Here is a 14,153-nt window from a genome sequence, read left to right as displayed (position 1 = left end):
CTGTGCCTGTCTAATGACACGACCACCCGTTTTAGTTTTTTCACCATAGACGTAGACGTAAACGGGAGTCGGAGAACGTAGTGTGATGACAGCCTTATAGAAATAGCATAGAAATAACATAAGGATTCGATCTTCGAATCTTTAGAGCCATACCAGTTGTGTGGTATGTCGCTTTGCGTCCTTGATTTGTGCTTTGACCGTTTTGTCTGGTCTTGCCAGTATCATCCTGGACATACATGTACATCCGCCAACGTCCTTTACAGCTGAGACTTTCAGCTCGTGCTTGTCTTGGTTGCACTCACCTTCCCCTCCTTATGTTATTTCTATAACTTAACCCTTCGTGTACGGACTGTACAACTTTCGATCCCCTGGGATCGAAACTTTTCAAAATTTCAATCGATCGTAACTCAGTCGTTCCTGGGTTATATCCGAAAACTAAAATATGTAGGTCAAAGGGAAAACTCCCAGCTGTCCATTGAAACAATCGCTGAAGCGCTCCGATGTGTGGTTCCAGTTACGAAGCTCGAAAGTCGAATTGCGGCAAATGTCGCCCAATAGCTGCTCGCGCAAATTTGAATGAGGGATTTCCCCATCATTCTGGGCATGCAGTGACGTAGAAACACGTTCAAAATGGTAAACGGACTCATGGCAGTTTGTGAATTTTTTTGAAGTAACAGTTAGTTGTTACGAGCAAGGAGAGCGAAATGGCTGATGCAAGACGACTTCTGTCGGAATATTGGCGTTGCAGCTAAGACGCTGGGCTGTAGCGCTGGCGTTTTGACCTTCGTGATGGCAAGCGTGGGCTCAATGTGTTCCTCTTGCGACGAGCTTTCCAGGAAGCCCAAGATTGAAAATATCGTCAAAAGGAGACTAAAGTTATGACCCAGATAATTATAGAATTTGAGGTGAGTCGAGATCAAATTCAGTCTGTGTACAATTTTTTTCAGTACATAAAGGGTTAAACCTTTACAAGCTGGCTGTTGGAGTGCGCATCCGAGATGTACTATAGCTGTTTGCCACTTAGGTGTATAACGTCAGTACCGTTGGTCAGTGTCGTGCTATGTTATCGCATGAGCTGATTGTAAAGTAACTGGTGGTGTTAGTGGATATTAATCGTATTATAGCGTAACTTGTAGCTCTTTGGTCCTCTTTTCTTCTTATAAAAACATATCGATATACGGAAAGTCTTACGCACACCACTGGTATACACTGCACGCGGATCCCTGTTCCTCCATACGTACTTTTCGAATGACGTACGGGGTTCTAGCCAAGGGGGAGGGGGCTGTGCACAGCCCCCCTCCCCCTACTCATTTTCTCCGATTTTTGTGTTTTTTCATGCCATTCAACGAAAATGCTGTCAATAGTTAGTACTAGAGGGTTCATAAAGGCACATTTGTCTGGGGTGAAGTCAGTTGTTCGCCCTGTACGTTGCATTTCGCATTGCAAGACAGTTATTTTGAAAATGGGTTACGGGGCAACTGCCCCCCCCCCCCCCCCCCTACTATTTTGACCTGGCAAGAACCCTGGCGGACCTGCCCTTGGCAACTCCAAACACAACAGTATACGACCTAGGGAGAGTCATAAATTTGTGCCCCAATCCCCTTGTGACTTGGATTGGATCAGTGACAATAGTATTGAAAGCGCTGCTCACCGCAGAAACGTCACGTCTGTGGTTATGGGTCAGTGCGCGGCACACTGCCTTCTTTATGTAACTTGCGTACATCACGCCCTGTACCCTTGTACCCGAATCCACCAGTTCTTACATCAACACACCCAGTTTTGCTCGATTCGTTCAAGTACAGCCGCGAACTGTAAATTTTGGGGGAATGACCTTCAGTTCGTACGAAAGTTGGTTTGAAACCAGGGAGTAGTAAAGTATGTTACTACTCCCTGTTTTAGCTAAAGGGAACGAGTGGTGCTTGATTTTCCTGCAGTGTGGTGATGGAGGTGCAGGATGCAGTAAAGTCAGTGCGCCGCCCATGTGGCCCATAGAATGGAGGTCACAGTTGCATACTCTTTGTTTATGAACTACTGGCCGTAAACAAAAACGTTCCCGCCTGGCCGAGTGAGCTGGCTTCGGTACGCATTCAGGGCGTATGTGATCCACTTCTAAATTGACTCCGCTGCCGAACTGGCAGGTTTCAAGCAGCATGCGTCTCGCCCTGTGCACGGCCAATAGTTTGTAGAATAGCAGTGTTTCAAGTATTGCCCGTACTATGGGGTCAATAACGCGTTTGCTACGTGCTTTCTATAACCGGTACACTGCTTAGGGATAAGGGCATTGTTCTCATTGATATTAGGTTTGCTATGTTTTGTTTGTGCTGTCCACTGGCACTGCAGGTGATTGGATTGTTGGATTGCTTTTCGACTAACTTGACTGATGAAGGCTTTAATGACCTGTAAGTCAGTTACAAAGTACTGTGAGACGTGGTTTAACCCGTTGGAGCCAATGCATTCAGCTATCCACGGTATTCCGTTGATGGATGAAAACGTTCGTATCTCACTCAATTTTTGATGGATTTCCACCATCGAAATACCTACGAAGAAGCCGAAGAGCTTTCTAATGCAACAATCGCCAAAGAGCTACGGTGTTGCGTTACACTTACAGAGATATTGCGCTCGACATTTCAGTCACGGCAAAAGTCGAACATTCTGCTAGGATAGCTAAAAGTATAGTCCGACTAATTTCAGGGCATTATCTGCCAACTCCTACCACCAGCTAGCTTTACACGAGCAGCGACCCACTTGTGTACCGAACACCATTTTCTTACCTGCACACAGAGATGAAAATTACAGTGCAAAGCCAGGGGCGTAGCAGCCGCTCCGGCTTTGGCCGGACCACTTTTTCGCCCGACCACGACCACCATAGTAAAACAATGCCAAAAGTGCCCAGAATGCAGGATTTTGCGCCCTAATTTCAAAAAAATTGCGGGGGACAGATCCCCGAACCCCCCCCCCCCCGGCCGGACCACCGCCAACGGCGGTGCTACGCGCCTGAAAGCCTATTGTCCAGTCTGCTCCTGTCTGGAGTGGACGCCTCTTTTAACCGGGCACCCTATCGGACAGGTGCCTGCCGCAGCCCAAATCTTGAAAATATCTTCCTTTCCGTTTCAGACAGCAGAGCTACTTTTACCACATGGCCAAGTTGTAGCTGTAGATGCACACTGTCTATGCTTGTGAGTGGTGTTGATGTTGGTTTAGTGACCCCATTTGCCATGGGTGCGTGCATGTGTGGGGGGGTGTCTGTGCATGTGGGTGTTTGTGCATGTGGGTGTTTGTGTGTGGGTGGGTGTGTTTGTGTGAAGAATGAAAAAACAAATGAAAAATATGGATTCACTGGCCAGAAAAAGTCATTTCAATCAGCTGTGTGGTGGATACCAGGCTAAAATTAGTGGCGGTCAATTCATCAGCCTTGCAAGCTGTTGAATGGTGTAATCCCAGGACAAGTTGCTATGTCTAACATAGCTGTTCGCTATCATCGCTTCCGCGATGGGCATGTCTGAGTCTGAGTTTGGGTGTGTGTGTGTGTGTGTGTGTGTGTGTGTGTGTGTGTGTGTGTGTGTGTGTGTGTGTGTGTGTGTGTGTGTGTGTGTGTGTGTGTGTGTGTGTGTGTGTGTGTGTGTGTGTGTGTGTGTGTGTGTGTGTGTGTGTGTGTGTGTGTGTGTGTATGTAGGTATTTGGTGACGGCTCTTATGGGTGCTGATCTGAACAACATCATCAAATGCCAAACCCTCAGCGACGATCACGTCCAGTTCCTAATGTACCAAATCTTGCGAGGCCTGAAGTATATTCACTCGGCGGGAATCGTCCACCGGGTGTGTATGTGTAAATTTACTTTCAGTGGCTGTACCTGTTTGTGGACAGCGTATAGATGCATGACCACTGTACTACTCTAAGAATTGGAACGCTTCCAATTTGTTCAACAAATTATCTATTACTGTAGCGTATAGCGTGTCCCCGTACGTTAGCGTATCCCCGTACATTTGCGTACGGAGTCTGCCTGTGTATAAAAGCTGCTGCTCACGATTCTTTTCATGCCAGTTATAGTTACATTTCAATTAGAGTTAGTTACCTTCATTTTAGTTCAGTTTTTAATTACTGTAAAAGCCATATATATAACGAAGTGCTAACTCTAACGAGTTAACGAGGAGAAATCTGTCGTTAAGATGGAAATCGATAAGAAATCGATACATATACTGTCCTATTGAGCGTTGAGAATGAGTGAGAATCGTTACCTTTGCTACACATAAACTAGTCAATTTTGGGAAATCGTTATATATGCGCCTCGTTAGAATAATGGCTTTTACAGTAACAACAGTGTGTTCACTGAGACCCTTGTATTTTTGCCTCCGAGAGACTGCGGCCCGCTACACTACTACTACCACTGGAATTATTGCAATAATGATTAGGGCGAGTGCAGTAGGATGTCAGGCAAAAGTTCACGTGCCTGCTTTGCTGTGCATGATGATGATGATGTAATTGTACTAGTGGTGAAACGAATATTCGAACATTCGTTCGGTTGGTCACATTCGAATATTCTTTAAGTCGCATTCGAGTATTCGTGACGTCACTTCAAACGCAGTGCATGTACATACATGCACGCCAAACACGGTACAGACAGTGCGTACAGCCTGCCTTTGACTTTGTACTGCATGTTTGCACATGTATGTGCATACTGGACTGCCAATGTTGCACATAACATGTATGAACTTCGAAGTAGCCTTATGTGGTGGTGCATGTTATGTGGCACTACCGTTTGTCATACCTAATGTATGTATGTATGTATTCATCAAATGACTGAGAGGAGGGCATGTGATGTAATCTGTGTCACCAAAAGAATATTCGTACGTTTGTTCGTTAAGCCAAAGAATATTCGGCTACTAGGTTTTGACATTCGTTTCACCACTAAATTGTACTTGTGATATCATACTTGTATGTGGAAGTTCTTGACAAAATTGCATTTGGCATTGTGTAGACAGTGTTGCCCTACTGACAGGACCAGTCCGTTTGTTCCGTCTTTTGTTGTTTGCAGGACCTAAAGCCATCCAATATAGCCGTGAATGAGGATTGCGAGTTGAAGGTAGGTGCAGTGTGCTCTGGAATGTACAGTGCTGGTGCTGGCCAGAGAAATACAACCTCATGAATAAAGTTGCGCCACGTTCGACTTCGAGTGCATAGAACAGTGTTTGTAGTGCTAGGTCTGCGTAGCGCCCGGCGCTATTTTATTCATGAGGTTGGATTTCTTTGGCCAGTACTATCGATATGTTTGCTGTACCCACTGTATGGCGGGGAGATTTCGCATGCGTTTAGGTGTATACGATTCCCTATACCACACCCTGTTTTCATTGGTTGAGGGAGTTGAAAAGTGGAAACGGAAAAAAATCAGAAGAAAATGTGAACTCTCGTTACCAGGACTCGAACCGGAGACGTTCGCTTTAGGCCAGCGATGCTGTAACCAATAAGCCTATGGTGTAGCCGCCATCCCAGCATATCCAGTCGATGCGCCAAATTTGAAAAATCACTTCGGAACACAGAGTTCTATTTTTTAGATCACCCGTTTTGTGCACTTTTCTCAAGGCATTCTCAACATTTTATCGTTTGCATGTAGATACACTGCGTGGCAGTCTCACGTTTTCTCTGAGTTGTCTCGCTCAAGGATTCAGTCGTCGCCTTTCACCTTTTTCTGTTTTGAGCTCTTCAAGAACGATTAAATTCTGTAGTTTGGCGTCTCTAGACTCCGGTTTGTCTCTTTTCCTTTTTTCGTCGAAATTTCGTCTTCCGACGTATAATTTCGTGCCACCAAATTAACCAGGCATTTCGCTACTTCTATGCTGGACATATCGAAAGAGTAAGTCTTTGTGACATTGGAGCGGAAGTTATGTTCCTGCCGAAAAATGTGGCCCAGAAAACAGCATTTGTTCCAACGTGCCATCTGACAAGCGGTGCACACGTGGATCAGTGCTGTTGGAATGCATTTGTTGGAAATGTGTCAAGGCACTATGATGCCAAGTAACCACAGCAGTGAAAGAAAATAATCCATCAGTCAGCAAAACTACATGCACCGTACATGATTGCAGCACAGCAGCCTCAGCACACTGCCCTGCGGACAAACTGCATGTACATAATTTGAAAGAAATCATACCAGAACACAGGTAGAAGGCACCAAACTTCCAGCTTACAGAGCATGTGTTGCGTAGAACGCATGACATCAGAAGTTCAGAGGAGAGTCGATTTTGTAGAAACTGTTACCAGAAGCAAATCGAAATCGAAATACTCCGTGGCGATAGTGCACCAAGCACAGACCACCGCCTACGAAGCATCATCTCAAAAAACAGCATGGAAGGTGCCGAGAGTGATCTCCGTAATATAGCCATTGCCACTATAGCCCGTGAATTGTTAGACACAGGCACCATATTGTTGACGACAGTGCACGGTTTGTATACAGAGCCTTTGCACCCAACTGCTGACCACAAGCCAACGGCGTACGTGCTTGGCGAATTTAAGTCGACCCTGCAGCACCATTTGCACGTCGTTCCACCCGAGCCACGGAAGAATGGTACGTTGCTGGCTTGCTGCTACGCAATGGATGTAATGCTGAGCAGGCACTACATTATGATCCTTTCTGCAGAGTGGAAAAACAAAAAAGAGCAAAAACCAACAAAGCTGGAAGACCTCACTCTGCCATGCTCACAGCACAATAGGTAAGCACCAAATGCAACAACAGACATAATTGCTGCCATCATAAATGGGAGGCTTCGGGCGCAGGCAGCTGAGTTCGAATTCAGAGAGTGTGACATCAATATCCTTTCTGACATGAACATGGAAAGTGTCATCAAGGAGATTGACCCACAGTTATGGCAGCAAAGTGTATGGACCCTTGTGTATGGACAAGACAGTGCAGAGGACCAGGACTGTCCTGCATCATCTCCCAATCAGCACTAGGGGTAGCCCAATTTCGCTAGCAATTCTGCATATTCATTATTTCACGCATGATGCACTGCATGCTTCCATCATCACGGGTGTTTGCAGTGCATGAACTCTGGCCAGTCGTCCCCGTACGCATTTGGATTTACCGTACATTTCCTCGTGTTTTGGCCGAATCTGAGCGGTACGACACTGTCGAATTGGGCCTGAATTTGCCCTGAACCAGCCGTTATCGAAGTAAAATTAGGTGTTTTGAAGGCCACACGGGAACACTGCGGCCATGTCTTCTTTCCTGCGTCGTTTGTTTGAAAATCGGAGTGTTTTTGAGCTCGTAGTTTCGTCTTCGTTGTGGAATGGCCGTGCGTACAATCTCCTTGGAATTACCAAAGTCACACCCCCGTTTCTTACATTACTAGGAGTTTTGCCGGCAGCCACGATAGTTTTTATCCCTGCTTCCATACGTCCTTTCATTGAACAGCCAAACGAAACTTTGTGGCGCGCCTTAGTTTTTTGTGGCGCGGGGGTCTCAAGTTTGTCACTTCGAGTTGTACACAACAATCACATCAACACCTCATAGGACCAGAAAACCAAGTGAGCAAAGTATTTCAACCTTGCGATTCTGCCTGGCCTACTGTGAAGATGGAGACTTCTACTCGGTAGCAGATACTCATATCAATAAGCTGGGAGGGAGAGCGTGGCGAGTAAAATGTTCGAATGAAAAGAGCCACATTCTCTCTCGGAAAAGGTCGTCGCTCCTACACTGGCTACACACTTGCTCTACCCAGCTCTGCAGAAGGCTAGATTTTCAATGCACGTGCGAGATTCGCATCCGCCGCGCACATAGGCAGAGTCGAAATTTTTGTACTCCCGGATTTGCCGGCATCTTGACGAGCGGCCACTGCGAAACACCTGTGATCATGCGCATCCCCCTGCAGTTGGCATTGGCTGATTTCGTGGATGCAACAGCAAGTCAAGAGAGCTGATGAAGGCATTGTCTTAAGTCGGTGCTGTGCTCGGGTAGACACATATATTCCAGGGCCGTTGGAGTGTGTGGGGGGGGGGGGGGGTATTTGCCAGTACCCATGACGAGCGTCGAGTGTGGTGAAGAAACGGGCTTTACCAATAGCTGTCACGGCGTCACGCGGAGTGCGAGCTGGGTGTGTTGGTCGGCTGACTTGGTCGTTGAGGTTACGCAAGTCAACGGTCAGGCGCTTCTCATTGGAAGACTTCTTGTCTGCGATGACGATTGGGTGGCACTAGTCTGACGGTTCAGTGACTGGCTCAATAATTCCATTGATCACCATATCGTCCAGTTGAGATTTTATCTGATCTCGGAATGCGAATGGGATTGCGCGGGCACCATTAACACGGGTTGGTGCGGCGATTGAATTGAAGCTTTATCTCCATGGGAGGACCAGCCATGGGCTTCAACTGGGAATCGTCGAATACATCAGCAAACTCTTGCATCAGCTGAGCTTTAACATCAGCAATGTCTGCACTACAGGGTTCAGACTTCACACGGGAAATCCGCGGCCAGGACTCAGGGAGAATGCCAAGGGCACGGAGAGATTGGCATGACAGCAGCGCCTCGTCGAGGTCTTCATACACATGAAGTACCGTGGTCTGCTGGGCTGAGCCAAGGGAGAGAGTGGCAGAAATCTTTCCAAGGCTAACCAGAGAGGTGCCGTTTGCTGCTGAGACGGTGTCAGAATCGACGGCAAGGTTCTCAGGGAAACCACCTAGCTGGGAAAGGTGTGCTTGCCCAATGGTGTCAACATCGCTGCCGGTGTCTGGAATCCATGACATGGCTTCGGTGGTCGGTTCTGTGTTTAGCTGCGTGTGGACACTGAGTTCAAGACCATGTCGAACAGCGGCACGTTGCAACTTCAATTGGCCGACTTTGCCGGATGCTGTGGGTTTGCCTTTGTGCGGGCACATGGACTGGAAATGTCCGACACGTTGACATCCATTACGTTTGCGTGACTGGGCAGGGCATGTGCTCAGGGTGTGTGGACTGCGACCACAGCTAAGACACTTGTCAGCTACGGGTGCAGAACTGCTGGGTTGGTTGGCATCCATCCTTTCCATGAGGGTCTGGAACTGCAAGTCTAGTTGTGCAGACGCCTGTGCCTGAGTTGTCAGGAGCTGCAGGAGCGTGGCGATATCAGGCACTCCATTTCCAGAAGGTGCTGCGGGATCGCTGCTAGCCATGCTGAACACAAATGCTCGTTGTGACAGCTTACACGACTACGTCTACGAAAGAAACTGAACAAAACTCCTATCTAAAACGAACTAACAAACCAACTGCAGGGTAATCCAATCCAACGGAGTGCTACACTGCTACTAGGCCAGGTAAGACACTACAAACTAGGTTGGTGTGGACGGAATGGAAACTACAGGACGAAATGTTCACTGCGCCATGTGGTGTCAGATAGAGTTTATTCACAACTAGCAAGGAGGACAACAAACGAAGAACAACATTCCAAAGCAGTGTGCGAACACAAAAGGAAAGTGTGTACGAGCGCATATGGAAGCAGGAGCTCTAGGCGCGTGCATACGGGGTGCGGGAGTTGCACCATAATACGGAAGTATGCCATATACATCAGGTACGACTGGTACGACCATGGCCGTACCACTTCTGGCGACCGGTGGTCACCGTGAAACGCTCAGAAAAGCAATAAAAAAGTTTCGAAAGTTGGAGATATTATCAGCGTCGATCAGCGTGTCGTACCTGTACCCCTAGACCCTGTACCCTACAGGCTACACTGTTGTGTGGCGATCGCTTCAACCGGTATATACAATGTTCAAGATATGCATCAGGGGTATTTTCTATCACATGGAATCCCAAATTTTTCTAACACACTGGTTCTGCCCCCTTGACCCCCGCTGGGGGACAACTCCCGGGCCCCTAGCCGTACCACTCGCCAACAGCCTCCAACGGCCCTGTAAGCGCTACCAGCAAACAGTAACTGCAAAGAACAAGGAATCAGAGTGTTACGCCAATGCCATTGACAGGCTCACTGCCAATGGATGCACATCATCGTGAACCTCATCAGGGCTTTTTCTGTGTAGCACAGTCTAGCTCTGCAGAGCCACCAGCCAAACGCTCAAGAATGCGGACTGGCACAGAGCAGCGTCCATTACGTCAAAGCATGACAGACACAGTTCACTTAGCTCACCTCAAAGCTGTTGACCCTAGCACCAGTGATGCTGAGACGGCGTTAGCAGAGAATTCATTCAGGACCACTGAAGCATTGCCAGTTCAATGGCATGTCCAGTCTGTCTGTAGAGACTACGAACATAACAGCCAGTACAAGCACAAATGAGAACATGTCAGATGAAGCCGGCACCTCATCAACACCTAGCTGCAGCAATGCCTCCGGATCGCATCCTGCCCCAAGCGCATTCAGTAGTACAGCTGCATGTGTGTGGGTGGGTGTGTGGGTGTGTGTGTGTGTACATTACATATTGCCCTATCAAAACATTTAAAATATACTCGGATGGTGAGCCAAAAAATGGATAAAAGAAAAAGGGCAAAATGTTACGAGTTATGACTAACTGTCCACCATGTACAAGTGTAACCAGATTATACAGTCAGCGAGTGCGACAAAAAGGCACAACTGACTGGGAGTACTGAGACATTCAACGACCAAACAATATTCAAGTTAATTTTGACTTGGCAAGCAACTGTCTACCGTAGTGACGCGCATATAACTTATAAGCGCATGTGCCTATACCCGGGCATAAGCGCACCCTCACTAATAAGCGCATGGGCTTATAAGTGAATCTGAATGCTATTCCATCCGCGACACACAGACACCACAAAAACACCATGTTCACATAGTTCAATGTGCATTGCGGTATTGCACTATGTGCATAGTTATGCAAGGTACCGGTGCGCTAGCAACTCAAGCGCATGCGCCTATGTGCGAGACAAAACGACCTGCGAAAAATTGCAAATAACGCAAAAACTTACTCATAAGCGCATGTGCCTTTATGTGCGTCACTAAGGTATAATCTCGTGCCATCGGATTAACCAAGTATGCAGAGAAAGGAAAGGTATACAATCTTAGACATAATATTATATTATTAGGTAATCTATTCAAAAGGAAAATGGACCAAGGAACTACAAGTTAGGCTATAATGTCCACTAACAAGGGGTGAAACAATTATACCGAATACTCGAGTACTCGCTCGGGTTTTTTCAGAAATAATCGTACTCGGAATAAATCAGAGTACTCATTCATACATGGTACATGCATTTACCACAGAAATCTGCAGTTTCAGAGCAGCAGTCGGCAGATATTGATGTGCAGACTGTGTGGTGAACATTTGTTCACGAGTAGAGAGAGCCCAAATGACCCACCAACCAATATACCGGAGAAAAATGACTGCCACTCGGTTCAATCAGGGTTGTATCATGTGACTTTAAGGCCCTCGGTGTGCAATTTGTAGGGGATGAAGAATCCTCGAATATTCGATCGGAGAAAATCAGAGTACTCGAACTCGGGATCTCAATGCCAACTTTCACCCCTACCACTAACACCACCAGTTAATAAACAATTAGCTCATGCGATACCATTGCACGACACTGACCAACGGTACTGACGTTCTACAACTAACTGGCTAACAGCAAGAGTACATAACCAAGAGTGTGCAACTCGACGATCCCCCAGCCCATCAATCGGATCAACGGTACTTTACGGTATACAAAACCGTTGCTATACATATTATGTAGAGCAACGGTTTTGTATTGGTGCGTGGATTTTGGGAGCAAGGAACTCTTGCGATATCAGACATGATGATATTGGTGTGTGTGTGTGTGGGTGTGTGTGCGCGCGCACGCGTGCATGTGTGTGTGTGTGTGTGTGTGTGTGCTTTGCGTGGCCCTCTTCTTCTATAGATCCTTGATTTCGGCCTGGCTCGTCAGACGGACTTGGAAATGACCGGATACGTTGCAACAAGATGGTACAGGGCACCAGAAATTATGCTGAACTGGATGCACTATACGGAAGGAGGTTAGTTCTGCGTAAGCGATGTGTCGTTTGGAAGATGTCTGTATACCGTAAGGGATTGAACAATTCACGGGACCACTGGCCGAATTTTCTCACTTATACAACGTTTGTATTTCAGAGATGTGGGTTGAGAAGGAGGCGTGTACCTGTTGAGTGAGTGGCTGAACTCATTTGCTGCTGGTGCTGCAAGTTGTGATGATGTTTTCCCTGAAACTTATCTTTGTATGTGTGTTGTTGTTGTTGTTGTGTATGTGTGTGTGTGTGTGCGCGTGCATACGCATGTGCTTGTGTTGTTACCTCAGTTGACATTTGGTCTGCCGGCTGTATCATGGCAGAATTGCTGACTTGCCGCACTGTGTTTCCTGGATCAGACCGTATCCTCACCATTGTATTGTGCTGTTCATGGTGTAGAATATTATACTTGCAACATTCAGTTGCAGTGTGATCTAGCCTTTGGTTAGACAAGATTATAGAGTAGACGATGGGTGATTTCTGTGGATTACAGCAGTGATGAAGCTGTCTGCTTGGTTGCTTTTTGATTATGTCCTGACATCATTCATGTGCAGTCAACGTTGCGAGTAACGACGATTCGTCAGTAACAACAGACATGTGACCTCAGGAATCCTAGCGTCCTTGCCAGTCAATTGTTTTCATGGCCAACCGATAACACGTGGCAGTAGTTGGTCGTGTCGTTGGCAGTTGCTGCCTGCAACAATTTGGCCTGCACACTGTCCTGCATATACTCTTCCTTTTAGACTAGTTGAATGAGACTACAATGTAGTATCACAAACAGTGTTGCAGTGTCTCAGTGTCGCACAGTTCCTGTTTACAGTTCCTGTGTGTTGATGGTCTTGACAGGTATGCTGCTCTTTGAATGCCAGTGGCTGGTTTGAGGTCTTTGCACCATCTTTACAAGCACGTCCTGCGTTTGCACTATACTACAGTCCATTCATTGGAAACTGGCACCCTAACTTTTTGGTGTCTCTCTCACATAGTTGTAGATATCGTGAAAACAACAGTACATCCTGCATTGTGTGACCCGTGCAATTACTTCTTGCCACATTTGAGGCCAGAAAAGTCCAAGAACAGGGAAATAGAAATTCAGCCAGGTTTTACATAATTAGGACAGGTATGCCATGGCGAAATGTATGGAGAAGCAGATCCAAAACCCAGATTTTTGAGATTTAAAGTGGGTTTTTGATCCTCAATTCGGCCCAAATCCGACTTGCAAAAGCCAGCGGGCCAGTTTCCGAAGAATAGACTGTAGTGACTTTACTCCCTCGCACCCAGACGCTGATTTTTTGGAAACAAGTGTCTATACTTCCGATGGGAGAATCCGACATGGTAGTGCATTTCGGCGTGGCCAGGTCAAATTGTAGAATATCGCATTAAGTGAATTGCTTTATCTGAGAGAGGAGATGTTCGTGCCCTTGAGACCCGAAGTCCCGTTTCCATACGACAAAATTTAGGAGCTCTGCGCTCAGCGCTTTTTCAGGGTATGAATTTCGGGTTGTTCTGGTCGGGTCGTAGCGTCGCGGACTATTCCATCGTCTTCAGCGTCGAAAAACTACTGGCCATGTGAAATTTCAAGGCGGTGAGACGCTTTCGTCTTCCTCCAATGAGCGAATTTGTTCTGCGCCAGCATACCAAAGTATGCAATTTCGTACGCACAGTTCGAGTGACGAGGCGTGTGCACTGTACACTGCACTGCATTGCATGCACTGACTGTGCGGTCGTTCTTGATTCTCCCATCACTCCCATTCATTTCTGTTTCCAGCAAAAGTCCAACTTGGCGCACTTCAAATCACTATAACTCAAGAATGGCTGGGCCGATTTGAATAATACTTGCAGATTTCCTATGTACTACGCCTGGGAGAATCGAATGAGACCAAAATCGAAGCGATGGGAGCAAGTTTTGGAAATTGGGTGTAGTGACTGTAGTCACTACCTATACTCTACGTATTGTACTGCCTTGACTTCAGCTACTGTATGCTCGAACAGACATTGACCAGCTGACCAGAATCTTGCAGATTGTCGGTTCACCTCCCGATTCAATGTTGGAACAGATTGGAAGTGAGACTGTAAGTCTTCGGTGTGCCTGCACACTTATGAGGTTGCGTGAGCACGTGTTCCGCCGTGTGTGTGTGTGTGTGTGTGTGTGTGTGTGTGTGTGTGTGTGTGTGTGTGTGTGTGTGTGTGTGTGTGTGTGTGTGT

General features: G+C 46.9%; 1 protein-coding gene and 1 long non-coding RNA gene across 2 annotated transcripts in view; one reads left to right on the top strand and one right to left on the bottom strand.

Annotated features, from left to right (window-relative positions):
* Positions 1-14,153, top strand: part of LOC135815941 (mitogen-activated protein kinase 14B-like) — a 36,238-nt gene that overhangs the window by 1,610 nt on the left and 20,475 nt on the right. The window contains exons 3-8 of the mRNA XM_065329297.1: positions 2,341-2,399; positions 3,674-3,815; positions 5,033-5,080; positions 11,828-11,942; positions 12,242-12,313; positions 13,941-14,020. Coding sequence (XP_065185369.1) covers positions 2,341-2,399; positions 3,674-3,815; positions 5,033-5,080; positions 11,828-11,942; positions 12,242-12,313; positions 13,941-14,020 — 516 coding nt within the window. The remainder of the gene's footprint in view (positions 1-2,340; positions 2,400-3,673; positions 3,816-5,032; positions 5,081-11,827; positions 11,943-12,241; positions 12,314-13,940; positions 14,021-14,153) is intronic.
* The window catches only part of LOC135815943 (uncharacterized), a 32,466-nt gene continuing 28,441 nt past the window's right edge, over positions 10,129-14,153 (bottom strand). Inside the window, exon 4 of the long non-coding RNA XR_010553333.1 lies at positions 10,129-10,216. This is a non-coding gene — a long non-coding RNA (uncharacterized LOC135815943). The remainder of the gene's footprint in view (positions 10,217-14,153) is intronic.

Source organism: Sycon ciliatum, chromosome 4, assembly GCF_964019385.1.
Source record: "Sycon ciliatum chromosome 4, ocSycCili1.1, whole genome shotgun sequence".
NCBI lineage: Eukaryota > Metazoa > Porifera > Calcarea > Leucosolenida > Sycettidae > Sycon > Sycon ciliatum.
The sequence above is the reverse complement of the archived record's forward strand: the minus strand, read 5'-3'. Positions and strand labels throughout refer to the sequence as shown.